General features: G+C 38.3%; 3 protein-coding genes across 18 annotated transcripts in view; 2 read left to right on the top strand and 1 right to left on the bottom strand.

The window, feature by feature from the left end:
• Positions 1-410, top strand: part of LOC110449081 (histone H3.3-like) — a 10,736-nt gene extending 10,326 nt beyond the window's left edge. For 3 of the 10 annotated variants that reach the window (XM_021495690.1, XM_021495685.1, XM_021495687.1), the window contains one exon: positions 9-410. The gene's annotated coding sequence lies outside the window, so the exon portion shown is untranslated. The remainder of the gene's footprint in view (positions 1-8) is intronic. The other 7 variants (XR_002462815.1, XM_021495684.1, XM_021495691.1 and 4 more) reach the window with 4 other exon arrangements.
• A 441-nt stretch (positions 411-851) lies between these two features.
• On the top strand, positions 852-6,462 carry LOC110449087 (cell surface glycoprotein 1-like). Its single transcript, XM_021495698.1, has 3 exons — positions 852-862; positions 3,588-4,751; positions 4,788-6,462. Exons 1-3 carry the CDS (start codon positions 852-854, stop codon positions 4,828-4,830), a joined length of 1,218 nt encoding a protein of 405 aa, XP_021351373.1. The 3' UTR covers positions 4,831-6,462.
• A 303-nt stretch (positions 6,463-6,765) lies between these two features.
• LOC110449078 (DENN domain-containing protein 1B-like) overlaps positions 6,766-14,200 on the bottom strand; it is a 52,599-nt gene continuing 45,164 nt past the window's right edge. For all 7 annotated transcript variants that reach the window (XM_021495675.1, XM_021495672.1, XM_021495676.1 and 4 more), the window contains one exon: positions 6,766-9,647. In XM_021495675.1, the coding sequence (XP_021351350.1) occupies positions 8,388-9,647 (1,260 nt within the window). In that variant the 3' untranslated portion in view covers positions 6,766-8,387. The remainder of the gene's footprint in view (positions 9,648-14,200) is intronic.

The following is a 14,200-nucleotide window of genomic DNA, read 5'->3' as shown; positions in this document are numbered from 1 at the left end:
ATGTGAAGGTACACTGGCTATAATGTGAAGGTATACCAACACTAATATGTGAAGGTACACTGGCTATTATGTGAAGGTATACCAACACTAATATGTGAAGGTCCACTGCTTATATGTGAAGGTTAGGTGTACCAAAACTAATATGTGAAGGTATACTGGCTTATTTGAGGGAAGGGGTACTAAAACAGATGTGAGCAGTGAACAGTGAGCAGTGAATCTGTTTTGAGCAATGCTTGTTTACATTGCCATCCAGGGACAATTGGGTCTTTGTTTATAGCATGAGCAGTGTACATCTGCAAATATGTTGTCAATAATTGTGAAAAAAGGCTATTTTGTACAATGTTTTTTAATTTGCATGAAATTATCTACTTTTAAATAAAATATATTAACCAAGCAAGTTTAATATTTTGTTTTTTAACACAAATACATGACGAGCGATGAAGAATTATATTTATGAAAGGGGACAGTGTGACGTATCCTTGATATTTTACTTATGTTAACCAGTCTTGCTATACTTTTATGTATCTTGGGAGGGCCGAGTGTTGCACTCAGACATTAGGTCTTGTGCCCCATTGGATACAGAATAATTGCCCTAGTCCATTTTTATAGCAATGTGTATCTGGAGTAGAAATATTCCTTACCATTTTATCTACTTTGCTGCACTTAAATATTGGAACTAGCTCTTGTGTCCCACTATACACAGTTATAGCCCTTTGCTCATTTTCAGCCCATCATCATCATCATCTGACAGTTTAAGTTTGTAATCGCAATTTCTCAAGATGTACTTTCCATTTTTCTCAACTTTTATATTTAAGTTTCCCTTGGTCCTTTTAACCGATTGGAAGAACAAGATGGCTGCATGGTAGGAATCTTTGATTTTGAGTTTCAGTTATCGCTATTTCTCATGAAGAACTGGATGGATCTTTCAAGATTCCTGCCTAGACTCCTTTTGACTGCTTTGCTGTGCATGATTTATTTCCAGCTTTATTGTAGAAACTTTAAGCAGGCTCTACAATTTGACTGTCATATTATTTCTCAAGAGTAAATTGCAGGTCTGTCTCAAATTTCATAAGGAAGTTTTTTCTATAATTATAACTTTGATACTTGACCAGAAGAGAAATTTGGTTTCTTGAAATCTCTCGTTTGCATGTCAAGCACAGCAGTATGAAGTTTTGAAAAAAAATTCTAATGGTGCATTTGATATTGACATGACTATCAATCCAACAGATAGAAGAGAAAAGATCAAACTTCAATACATCTTATAAGGATCTGAAATTGATATCTTTTGTATTCAACAAACATGGTATACTACTTAAAGGTATGTTTTTAGGTTCGTGTTAGGATAGTTCTGATGACTATTGGACCAGCCTAACAACCAATAGGACTGACATACCAACAATAGGACTGACATACCAACAATAGGACTGACATACCAACAATAGGACTGACATACCAACAATAAGACTAACATACCAACAATAAGACTGACATACCAACAATAGGACTGACATACCAACAATAGGACTGACATACCAACAAAAGGACTAACATACCAACAATCGAACTGACATACCAACAATAAGACCAACATACCAACAATAAGACTAACATACCAACAATAGACCTGACATACCAACAATAAGACTGACATACCAACAAAAAGACTGACATACCAACAAAAAGACTGACATACCAACAACAGGACTGACATACCAACAACAAGACTAACATACCAACAATAAGACTAACATACAAACAATAGGACTGACATACAAACAATAGGACTGATATACCAACAATAGGAATGACATACCAACAAAAGGACTGACCCACAAACAATAAGACTGACATACCAACAACAAGACTAACATACCAACAACAGGACTGACATACCAGCAATAGGACTGACATGCCAACAAGAGGACTGACATACCAACAACAAGACTAACATACCAACAATAGAACTGACATACCGACAATAAGACTAACATACCAACAAAAGGACTGACCCACAAACAATAAGACTGACATACCAACAAAAAGACTGACATACCAACAACAAGACTAACATACCAACAATAGAACTGACATACCAACAATAAGACTAACATACCAACAACAGGACTGACATACCAACAACAGGACTGACATACCAACAATAGGACTGACATACCAACAATAGGGCTGACATACCAACAATAGGGCTGACATACCAACAATAGGGCTGACATACCAACAATAGGACTGATATACCAACAATAGGACCGACATACTATCACCGGTCGATTGTGTGTCACTAGGGTCTGATTTGTTATTACTTGGGACCCTAGGTAACTTGGAATTTAAGCTTACAAATGATGACACATTATGTCAGTTCCACTTCCTTTATTCTAGTCCAACTTCATATCTTATACATGGAAACTGAATTATTCAATCCCTTCCCTTCTGTTCCATCTCCATTCTTTCTATCTTTAGTTCTCTTCAGTCTCACTTCCCAAGATCTCTCTGTAAACTATATCTGTCTATCTCTGACTCTGTCCTTGGACTCTCTCCTTCAGCTCTCTCCTTCTACTCTTGTCAACCTTAGATCTCTACCTATTATAAAGACAATCTAATACTACTTCTACTTAACTAAATCTTCTAATTCTATTGGCTAATTCCATCCCTAGGAGGCGGGGCTACATTTCTCTTTTATTAGTCTTTTGATGACCATTTCCCTGTCTAAGGACCACGATTAACTTATCAATGCATTATACTAAATGGACCTTACATCCACACACCATTGTCCTTCAACCCTTCACACAGACATGCCCACACACTCCATTCCCTTTGAGTTCCTACCACCATGTGTGTCCTGGTCATCTCCTTTGTTAACAATTACAATCTCATTTTAATTGCCTTCTTCTTACTCTTCTGATCTTACTCACTACGAAAAATGGTAGTGAGTAAGATCAGAAGAGTATAATTGTATAATTATTGTTCCTGTTGTGAAATATTTGTGACAGGTACATAGCCATGGGGGGAAAAAAGGAACAAAAACCTTGCTAAGATTCATATTTATCTTTAATAATCATATTTCATTTGCTGTCATGCATCAGTTTGAATTCAATATAAGTAACACTTAACAATACATAACATCAATACATTGAAATAAAAAAAACAGCTGTTTCTCAATGAAACGCATAACATTTGTTTAAAACAAAGTAATAACAATTGTTTTCTTTTAGGAATTTCTATAATTTGTTTGTAAATGTGTATGGGCTGTAATCATGTCTGTAGTACAATTAACTTCATTGTTACTGCTGTAAATGTACTTGTCTTAGCACATCAATAAATTCTAACAGATTAGAAAATTGATGAATTGGCACACCAACTAGATACACAAGGTGCTAAAATAACACTACTTCTAAAGCATGTATGTTTACTGTATTAACTTTCTTTCTGTCAATCTTTTCCTGTGGGACATTTTGAGATTCCACTAAATCTCGTAGTGAAAAGATCCCCATAATTAAAAAAAATAAAACTGTTTATATACTCAAAATGATGGTCTTCAAAAGAAAGGAAAAAGAAACCAACAAATAATTAAGCTGTGAGGGAGAGACACACATCTCCACAAAAGGTTCACCATACTCAAGTCATGTGGGTTTCAACTTTTTAAGGCAGGTGCATTCATCAGGTGAGGTGTTTTTCGTGATATTTTTGGGTGTGTTTATTTCTGATTTTGTGTTTTGCGACTCATTTACGTCAGGTCAGACATCACCTGACAGTGACCCATTTAGGTCAGGTCAGACATCACCTGACAACGACCCATTTAGGTCAGGTCAGACATCACCTGACAATGACCCATTTGGGTCAGGTCAGACATCACCTGACAACGACCCATTTAGGTCAGGTCAGACATCACCTGACAACGACCCATTTAGGTCAGGTCAGTCATCACCTGACAACGACCCATTTAGGTCAGGTCAGACATCACCTGACAACGACCCATTTAGGTCAGGTCAGACATCACCTGACAACGACCCATTTAGGTCAGGTCAGACATCACCTGACAACGACCCATTTAGGTCAGGTCAGACATCACCTGACAACGACCCATTTAGGTCAGGTCAGACATCACCTGACAACGACCCATTTAGGTCAGGTCAGACATCACCTGACAACGACCCATTTAGGTCAGGTCAGACATCACCTGACAACGACCCATTTAGGTCAGGTCAGACATCACCTGACAACGACCCATTTAGGTCAGGTCAGACATCACCTGACAACGACCCATTTAGGTCAGGTCAGACATCACCTGACAACGACCCATTTAGGTCAGGTCAGACATCACCTGACAACGACCCATTTAGGTCAGGTCAGACATCACCTGACAACGACCCATTTAGGTCAGGTCAGACATCACCTGACAACGACCCATTTAGGTCAGGTCAGACATCACCTGACAACGACCCATTTAGGTCAGGTCAGACATCACCTGACAACGACCCATTTAGGTCAGGTCAGACATCACCTGACAACGACCCATTTAGGTCAGGTCAGACATCACCTGACAACGACCCATTTAGGTCAGGTCAGACATCACCTGACAACGACCCATTTAGGTCAGGTCAGACATCACCTGACAACGACCCATTTAGGTCAGGTCAGACATCACCTGACAACGACCCATTTAGGTCAGGTCAGACATCACCTGACAACGACCCATTTAGGTCAGGTCAGACATCACCTGACAACGACCCATTTAGGTCAGGTCAGACATCACCTGACAACGACCCATTTAGGTCACTATATTCTACAATAATTAACATAACACAACATATGTAACATTAACATGCCTTTTCCTTGTACATCTGAACCTAATCAGTGATTGCATGGACTGCTATAAATTCCCCACACACAACCTTGTATAAGTTGCTGTGGTAACATAAAATCTCATTAGAATGTGGTCTGTATTGGAAGGGTAGGCTGATACCACCTGACCTTGTCAATGCTTCGAAGCAGAATCACTAAAAACAGAAAACACAGATATTGCTTTTAATTAAAAAATATAAATAAATGTGTAGCTTTGCATTGCCATTTACCTATATTATAGTGACATGTAACAAGCAAGATAATCCTAATATAGTATAACATTGCCCAACTCCTTCACAGCGTCCTCACCAGTAATATAGTATAACATTGCCCAACTCCTTCACAGCGTCCTCACCAGTAATATAGTATAACATTGCCCAACTCCTTCACAGCGTCCTCACCAGTAATATAGTATAACATTGCCCAACTCCTTCACAGCGTCCTCACAGTTTCCTCACCAGTAAAGCAAACATCCAATTAAGAAAATAGCCAATAAATATATCTCACCAAATCAAGCAATGAAAGACTAAACAAGCAACAGTGATTGGGCAAGCACATTGGACAGACGAAACACCAAGTAGTCAGATTGATAGATTTTCTATTGGTTGTAATGCAAGTTCCCTCTTCAAAGATTTACTATAATTGTAAATCAATTTGACTAAAACTTACTTACAAGACTATACCTATAAAAACTGTATCTATTTGGAATTTCATTCATTAACAGCTGCAGAACTCGTCTTTTAATGTATCTAAACAGTACTATTTTCTCCCTAGAAAAATGTACATGTGAAATTTTATGATTCAACACATCAGTTACCAGTTAAAACAATAACAAATCCACCTTAAAACCAAGGAACAAAACCTCAAGGATCGTTTCTGTAAATATAAATCAATAATTTATACACTGTATTACTAGAAACATTTTTAATCATGTTAATCCATAACTCTGCTATTTATGTTACTTCCTGGTAATAAAACTGGCCTCTGTAAGACAATCAATCCTGGGCTCCTGGTGATGTTGTCTGCAGAAATGTAAACCTCGCCCTTATCAACATCCACATAAATATCTTTTAATGTTATATTTAAGTTGAAGAGAGTATTTGCAACATCGTTTTCACATGCTAGCAGAAAAATATCCATGGAAACCATGTTTGATTGTTTGAGGAAAGTCAGTTTTTGATGAGTAAATGATTATTACCTTTCTTATCAAAAATACAAAGGCGTGTATCTAAACATTTTCTTCAGGTTGATAAGTATGGATTGTAAACAGGCTATTTAAGTACACCCAATGAAATGTTGATGTGTGACAAGCGACCAATGAAGGATGTGAACACTAGGGTGTGAAATATAACCATGCAGTCCTTTTGGCAACTCAATAATTGTCTGTACACTCAGTGGTTATTAATGTAAACAATGGCGATCAAATTGTTAGTCTTCAACTAAATGTACATATGTTAATAGCAAAGCCGAATTGATGGCGATTTTATTGCCAACTCGTACATATTTATTACCTTAGTATACATAGGGTTTAGCATTTTTTGTGTGTGATAAAGGTGACAGAGTACATAAGTTACTGGTTGTGCTATTCCGTCTTTTCATATTGCAGAGTTATCTGCTCTTGGGAACAGGTATTGATTGCTACGTCATTTGTTTGCGAGAATAACGTCATCAATTTTTGAGAAAACAACGTAATTTTCTCACACAAACCATTGATGTAACATTCAATAGCTGCTCACAAGAGAAGATAACTCTGCAATACGCATAGACGGACTATGATTCTGATTCTACAATCAAGTTCTGATTTCTGTCATAACCAGTCATTATCTCCAACACAAGTTGGTTTGTGTAAAATAGAAATTAATATAAAACCTTTAATGCAGTAGTGAACTAGATTAAACTTGAAAACTTGTACAAACATTAATATTTAATAAGTCAAGGTTACTTTCTCCTTTGAGCAGTTATCAATATCACTATATCCTTCTTTGGTCTCCCATGTTAGGAGGATTAGTCTGAGACAGTTTACACTAATGAGTATTTTACTTTTAAGCCATCCTGATGAATGTGTGGATAAGTAAAGGCACAAGCCAACAAATATAAGGAGAAAAAGACTCCATATAAGGAAATGGTGGCACTAGTGTCTAATGTGCAGTTCTACGTTAAGCAAACTTCACAGTATACTTGATCCCCTAGACACCTGTGTTGCAAAAATGTTCATCTCAAACTGTTGTTTTTTTTGCTTGTTAACCTTGATTTATTTGTAATTGAATGTTAATACTGCAGATATATAAAATGCATTTAACCACTATGATGACATATACATTAGTCCAACAGTATAAAACTTTGTCTAGAGATGCTGTTGTACCAGTATCTGTAGTTATAACTCTTAACCAACAACCTCACTGTATTGACACACAAGATATGCTCTAAAAAGGTACAAATAGATAGGTTTAACAAGGACAGAGGGAGATATACTGTCTGTAAGAATGATGGACACACTTAACAAAGACAGAGGGAGATATATTGTCACTTAGAATGGTGGACAGACTTAACAAGGACAGAGGGAGATATACTGTCAGTTAGAATGATGGACAGACTTAACAAGGACAGAGGAAGATATACTGTCACTTAGAATGGTGGACAGACTTAACAAGGACAGAGGGAGATATACTGTCACTTAGAATTGTGGACAGACTTAACAAGGACAGAGGGAGATATACTGTCAGTTAGAATGGTGGACAGACTAACAAGGACAGAGAGAGATATACTGTCAGTTAGAATGGTGGACAGACTTAACAAGGACAGAGGGAGATATACTGTCATTTAGAATGATGGACAGACTTAACAAGGACAGAGGGAGATATACTGTCAGTTAGAATGATGGACAGACTTAACAAGGACAGAGAGAGATATACTGTCAGTTAGAATGGTGGACAGACTTAACAAACATAGACAGAGATACACTGTCAGTTAGAATGGTGGACAGACTTGACAAGGACAGAGGGAGATATACTGTCAGTTAGAATGATGGACAGACTTAACAAAGACAGAGGGAGATATACTGTCTGTAAGAATGATGGACAGACTTAACAAGGACAGAGGGAGATACACTGTCAGTTAGAATGGTGGACAGACTTGACAAAGACAGAGGGAGAAATACTGTCAGTTAGAATGGTGGACAGACTTAACAAAGGCAGAGAAAGATATAGTGTCAGTAAGAATGATGGACAGACTTAACAAGGACAGAGGGAGATACACTGTCAGTTAGAATGGTGGACAGACTTGACAAAGACAGAGGGAGAGATACTGTCAGTTAGAATGGTGGACAGACTTAACAAAGGCAGAGAAAGATATAGTGTCAGTTAGAATGATGGACAGACTAATAAGGACAGAGGGAGATATACAATGTCAGTTAGAGAGCTACGAGACTGGAGGAACTAACAGCTGGAGTACAGTTGTAAATACACATTATCATACAGCTTTAACCATGGAAAAACAAAAAATACACAACATCACATACATATCACTGTTTCTCATTCAAATGTTTCCCACTTATTCACTTGTGTTGCTGGGGAAGCCACGCCCTTGTTAGGGACAGGTGGTTGACTGGTGGGCCCTAACTGGATTCCTACCAAGTCAGCAAAGGGGTCAGCATTTCCCACGCCTCTGGAGTGTGAGGTTCCTGCCTTACGAATATTGGGTGATGATGTTACAGGCCCGTAGCTAGAGGCCCTGAGAGGGTTGTATGGAGTTAGGGTAGAGTATGGACTAGAGGATGATGATTGATGGTCAGTATGGACTGAGAATGGGCGTTGAAGGACTGCAGGGGAGAGGCGCTTGCCATAGGACACACCTATATTATTTTGACCACTCGAACCGAGAGCAAACTCGGCAGCTGTCCTTTGTACAAACCCTGGCTTGGGCAACGGACCCAGGTCATATGTTTTAGTCTGTAGATGGTCAATGTTCCAATCCTGCAGAAGTTCTGGAGAGGTTGGGTTACCCTGTGACCCAGTGTTCTGGGGGATAGAGCACTGACCCTGGCTGGTATTAGCCAGGGGGTCAAAATCCAACAAGCTCTGACCAGCATTACTGTCTTTCTCCGGGGATAAAGATTTATCTCTCTTCATGCTTAATCTCTTAGGAACACCAGTTCCAGGCATCCTGAAGGCTGGAGTCCTAGTCACATTGTTGACATCATCATCAGTTGGTGAGGCTAAGTCCTTTAACTTGTCTATCTGAGCAACTGTCTGTGATGTCGGTGATTTGAATGGGTCAAAACTATCCTCCAACTCCAAATTTTGAAACTGCATTAGTGACTCTGTTTCCAGTTGTTTTTGCTGTTGAAATCCTTCACTCTTACGCTTTATACTTTGCCGAGGTATTGGTTTGGGGGCGCCATGTGGCCTGTGAGGGGCTGGATGTGGTGGACTTCCCCCCTTCGATCTATCACTAATTAATCTGTCTGCCGTCATCGTTGTAAGAGGACTCCTGGACCTCCGGGGAGGAGCAACTGGTCGACTTTGATCTTCCTGGCTCGACTTAGAGGCGGAAACATTCCTGGAGGACGAGGATAGTTTTACATACTGATCACTTGAATTGGACAAGCCAACATATTCATCTTCTGAGCTGATGTCAATAAATGGCACATTCCCAAACGTGTCTCTGTTAGCCTGACTGTGTAATCCAGCACTGTCCGACTCCTGGTACTCCAAAGCCGAGGAGCTGCTGACCGTGGAAGGAGAGTTCCTACCACTGGATGGACCAGACGATGTCCCGTCTAAGTGGTCAATCTACAACACATTAGTACAGATACTTATATGTCGGTCAATCTACAACACATTAGTACAGATACTTGTGTGTCGGTCAATCTACAACATAGTAGTACAGATACTTGTATGATGGTCAATGTACTACACATTAGTACAGATACTTGTATATGGGTCAATCTACAACACATTAGTACAGATACTTGTATGGAGGTCAACGTACTACACATTAGTACAGATTCTTGTCTGTTTGTCAACCTACAACACATTAGTACAGACACATTAATACAGATACTTGGATGTCGGTCAATGTACTACACATTAATACAGTTACTTGTGTGTCGGTCAATCTACAACACATTAGTCCAGATACTTGTGTGTCGGTCAATCTACAACATATTAGTACAGATACTTGTATGATGGTCAATCTACAACACATTAGTACAGATACTTGTATGGAGGTCAATGTACTAAACATTAGTACAGATTCTTGTCTGTTTGTCAATCTACAACACATTAGTACAGACACATTATTTCAGATACCTGCATGTCCGTCAATGTACTACACATTAATACAGATACTTGTGTGTCGGTCAATCTACAACATATTAGTACAGATACTTGTATGATGGTCAATCTACAACACATTAGGACAGATACTTGTGTGTCGGTCAATCTACAACATAGTAGTACAGATACTTGTATGATGGTCAATGTACTACACATTAGCACAGATACTTGTATGTCGGTCAATGTACTACATATTAGTACAGGTACTTGTATATCGGTCAATGTACTACACATTAGTACAGATACTTGTATATGGGTCAATCTACAACACATTAGTACAGATACTTATATGTCGGTCAATCTACAAAACATTAGTACAGATACTTGTGTCAGTCAATCTACAACACATTAGTACAGATACTTGTATGGAGGTCAATGTACTACACATTAGTACATATTCTTGTCTGTTTGTCAATCTACAACACATTAGTACAGACACAGTAATACAGATACTTGCATGTCGGTCAATGTACTACACATTAGTACAGATGCTTGTATGTCGGTCAATCTACAACACATTAGTACAGATACTTGTATGGAGGTCAATGTACTACACATTAGTACAGATTCTTGTCTGTTTGTCAATCTACAACACATTAGTACAGACACATTAATACAGATACTTGCATGTCGGTCAATGTACTACACATTAATACAGATACTTGTGTGTCGGTCAATCTACAACACATTAGTACAGATACTTGTATGACGGTCAATGTATAACACATTAATACAGATACTTGTATGTCGGTCAATCTACAACACATTAGTACAGATACTTGCATGTCGGTCAATGTACTACACATTAGTACAGATACTTGTATGTCGGTCAATCTACAACACATTAGTACAGATACTTATATGTCGGTCAATGTACAACACATTAGTACAGATACTTGTATGTCGGTCAATGTACTACACATTAATACAGATACTTGTGTGTCGGTCAATCTACAACACATTAGTACAGATACTTGTATAACGGTCAATGTACTACACATTAATACAGATACTTGTGTGTCGGTCAATGTACTACATATTAGTACAGATACTTGTATGTCGGTCAATGTACTACACATTAATACAGATACTTGTGTGTCGGTCAATCTACAACACATTAGTACAGATACTTGTATAACGGTCAATGTACTACACATTAATACAGATACTTGTGTGTCGGTCAATCTACAACACATTAGTACAGATACTTGTATAACGGTCAATGTACTACACATTAATACAGATACTTGTGTGTCGGTCAATGTACTACATATTAGTACAGATACTTGTATAACGGTCAATGTACTACACATTAATACAGATACTTGTGTGTCCGTCAATCTACAACACATTAGTACAGATACTTGTATGCCGGTCAATGTACTACACATTAATACAGATACTTGTTTGTCGGTCAATGTACTACATATTAGTACAGATACTTGTATAACGGGCAATGTACTACACATTAATACAGATACTTGTGTGTCGGTCAATGTACTACATATTAGTACAGATACTTGTATAACGGGCAATGTACTACACATTAATACAGATACTTGTGTGTTGGTCAATCTACAACACATTAGTACAGATACTTGTATAACGGTCAATGTACTACACATTAGTACAGGTACTTGTCTGTTAGTCAATCTACAACACATTAATACAGATACTTGTATGTCGGTCAATGTACTACACATTAGTACAGATACTTGTATGTCGGTCAATGTACAACACATTAGAACAGATACTTGTATGACAGTCAATGTACTACACCTTAGTACAGATACTTGTCTTTTTGTCAATGTTCTAAACATTAGTACAGATTCTTGTATGTCGGTCAATGTACTACACATTAGTACAGATACTTGTATGACAGTCAATGTACTACACATTAGTACAGATACTTGTATGACGGTCAATGTACTACACATTAATACAGATACTTGTATGTCGGTCAATCTACAACACATTAATACAGATACTTGTATATGTGCTCAAATAACACAAGTATGATTTGTAGCAAAACAATGTGCTCAAATAACAAAAGTATGATTTGTAGCAAAACAATGTGCTCAAATAACACAACTATGATTTGTAGCAAAACAATGTGCTTGTCACGCTTGCATATGTATGTATACGGTTGGTAGGTATTTTGGTATGTTTTGTATGTAATGTTTGTGTACGTGTGTTAGGTACTGGGGAAAGAAACTTTGAAACATGGCGGTATTGCATGTTCACATGGAGAACGGACAATATTATGTACTTTCATAGGCCGCTCCATGAGGAAAGCACAGACAGCTGACTGTGGTAAGTGTTTAACCCATGTTTGTTGATGTACCATGTATTTGGTCCGCTTGGATTGTGTAATTTACCTGATGGAGACCGGTCAAGCATTCTGAGGTGGTGCGGTCCACTCATGCGTGACTGAGTTGTTTACGTGTGCATTTCGTCTATAAACCATTTTACACGTGTTATAATTGTAATATGTAGTAGTATATATTGGTTGTATGAAGAAGACAATTGTGTGTTACTTGTGTGTAAATTATCAGAAACCTAGATGTTATTGTACATTACATCATTTGTGCGTATGCATTATCTGTAGGTACGGAGGCCCATAGGTGACATGTTAGGTGCTAAATATCAATATCCTTTTAGGTATTCGAAATGTCGGTTTGTGAGAATTATAAAAGTATGGAAGCGCATGCGTGAAATAAATGTATAGTTAAAATATGTGAAGTGACATTCAAATTACGTGAATTTATATGGATTTTAGTCATCTTCTGTCATATTTTCCATCTTTTGCCAGCTTTCTACCCTGGGATTATCTGGAGGATCATCTGTTGAACAGACCAGCTGACACTCGAGACAGATCTGACCATGACAGGGTCATTTGGGTGTGATACAGCGGCGGTACGACATATCCTAAGATAGCCAGCGGTTTATTGTCATAGAGGATTTCGGTTTCTTTGCATAGAGGAGGACTTACACTGAAGTCGATGGTCTATTGTGTAAGACCACCCAATTTGTCTACAGTGCCAGTAGATTGTGCCACCCTTCTAGATGGAGGATGTGTGTAAACACTTGCATGTTTTGACGCTGTCCAGTGGGATAGGCAACCCTAACTCATGGCTGTGTGAGGTAGACTTTGTTCTAGTTCCAGAGGAGTTTAGGATAGTTTACAGAAGAGGATCTGGATTTGACAGAACATTTCCTTTAGACTGTATTTATTTGTGTGTTGTGAGTGTGAGTGAGTATGTATTATATTAATGTGTGTTGTACATTATCTCTATAAATAGTGTAAATAAATATGTATATACTGTATAGAGTATACCATTGTGTTGTCATTGTCGGGTAAGGCTGCGTCGCTCGTTCCACAAATATGTTAAATAAACATACAGAAAATTCATCATCATGAGCAGCAAATATGAGTATAAAGTAAAGCAATATAACTACACACAATAGTGACCATGTACAGCGGTGCATGGTAAAGCACATGGGAAACTAGGACATGAACTCCTCCATAAGAACTATCAACAGCACATCTGTCCTATATATTATGTTTGTTTTTAACATAAACAGTGACTTTATCTAAAATCAACCACTTTCCAGTGTCATAGGAACTCTCACAACAGTCTCACAAAATGAACCGTCCCACAGGTAAGGACCATCAACCTTGGTAGATCTCACAACGTCAACCCTTCCCACAGATAAGGACTATCAACCTTGTCAGGTTTCACAAAGACAACCCTTAACACAGGTAAGGACCATCAACCTTGGTAGATCTCACAACGTCAACCCTTCCCCCAGATAAGGTCTATCAACCTTGTCAGGTTTCCCAAAGACAACCCTTAACACAGGTAAGGACCATCAACCTTGTCAGGACTCACAAAGTCAACCCTTCCCACAGGTAAGGACCATCATTCTTGTCAGGTCACACAATGTCAATCCTTCCCACAGGTAGGGACCATCTGGTAGGTCTCACAAAGTCAGCCCTTCCCACA

This window comes from Mizuhopecten yessoensis, unplaced genomic scaffold (assembly GCF_002113885.1).
Source record: "Mizuhopecten yessoensis strain PY_sf001 unplaced genomic scaffold, ASM211388v2 scaffold4481, whole genome shotgun sequence".
NCBI classification, from domain to species: domain Eukaryota; kingdom Metazoa; phylum Mollusca; class Bivalvia; order Pectinida; family Pectinidae; genus Mizuhopecten; species Mizuhopecten yessoensis.
This window is presented reverse-complemented; position numbering and strand designations above follow the sequence as displayed.

Excerpts from the sequence above, each read along its gene's own strand:
- LOC110449087 (XM_021495698.1), top strand. Across the intron at positions 4,752-4,787 it reads CCTGACAACGACCCATTTAG|GTCACTATATTCTACAATAA; the intron begins GTCAGGTCAGAC and ends CGACCCATTTAG.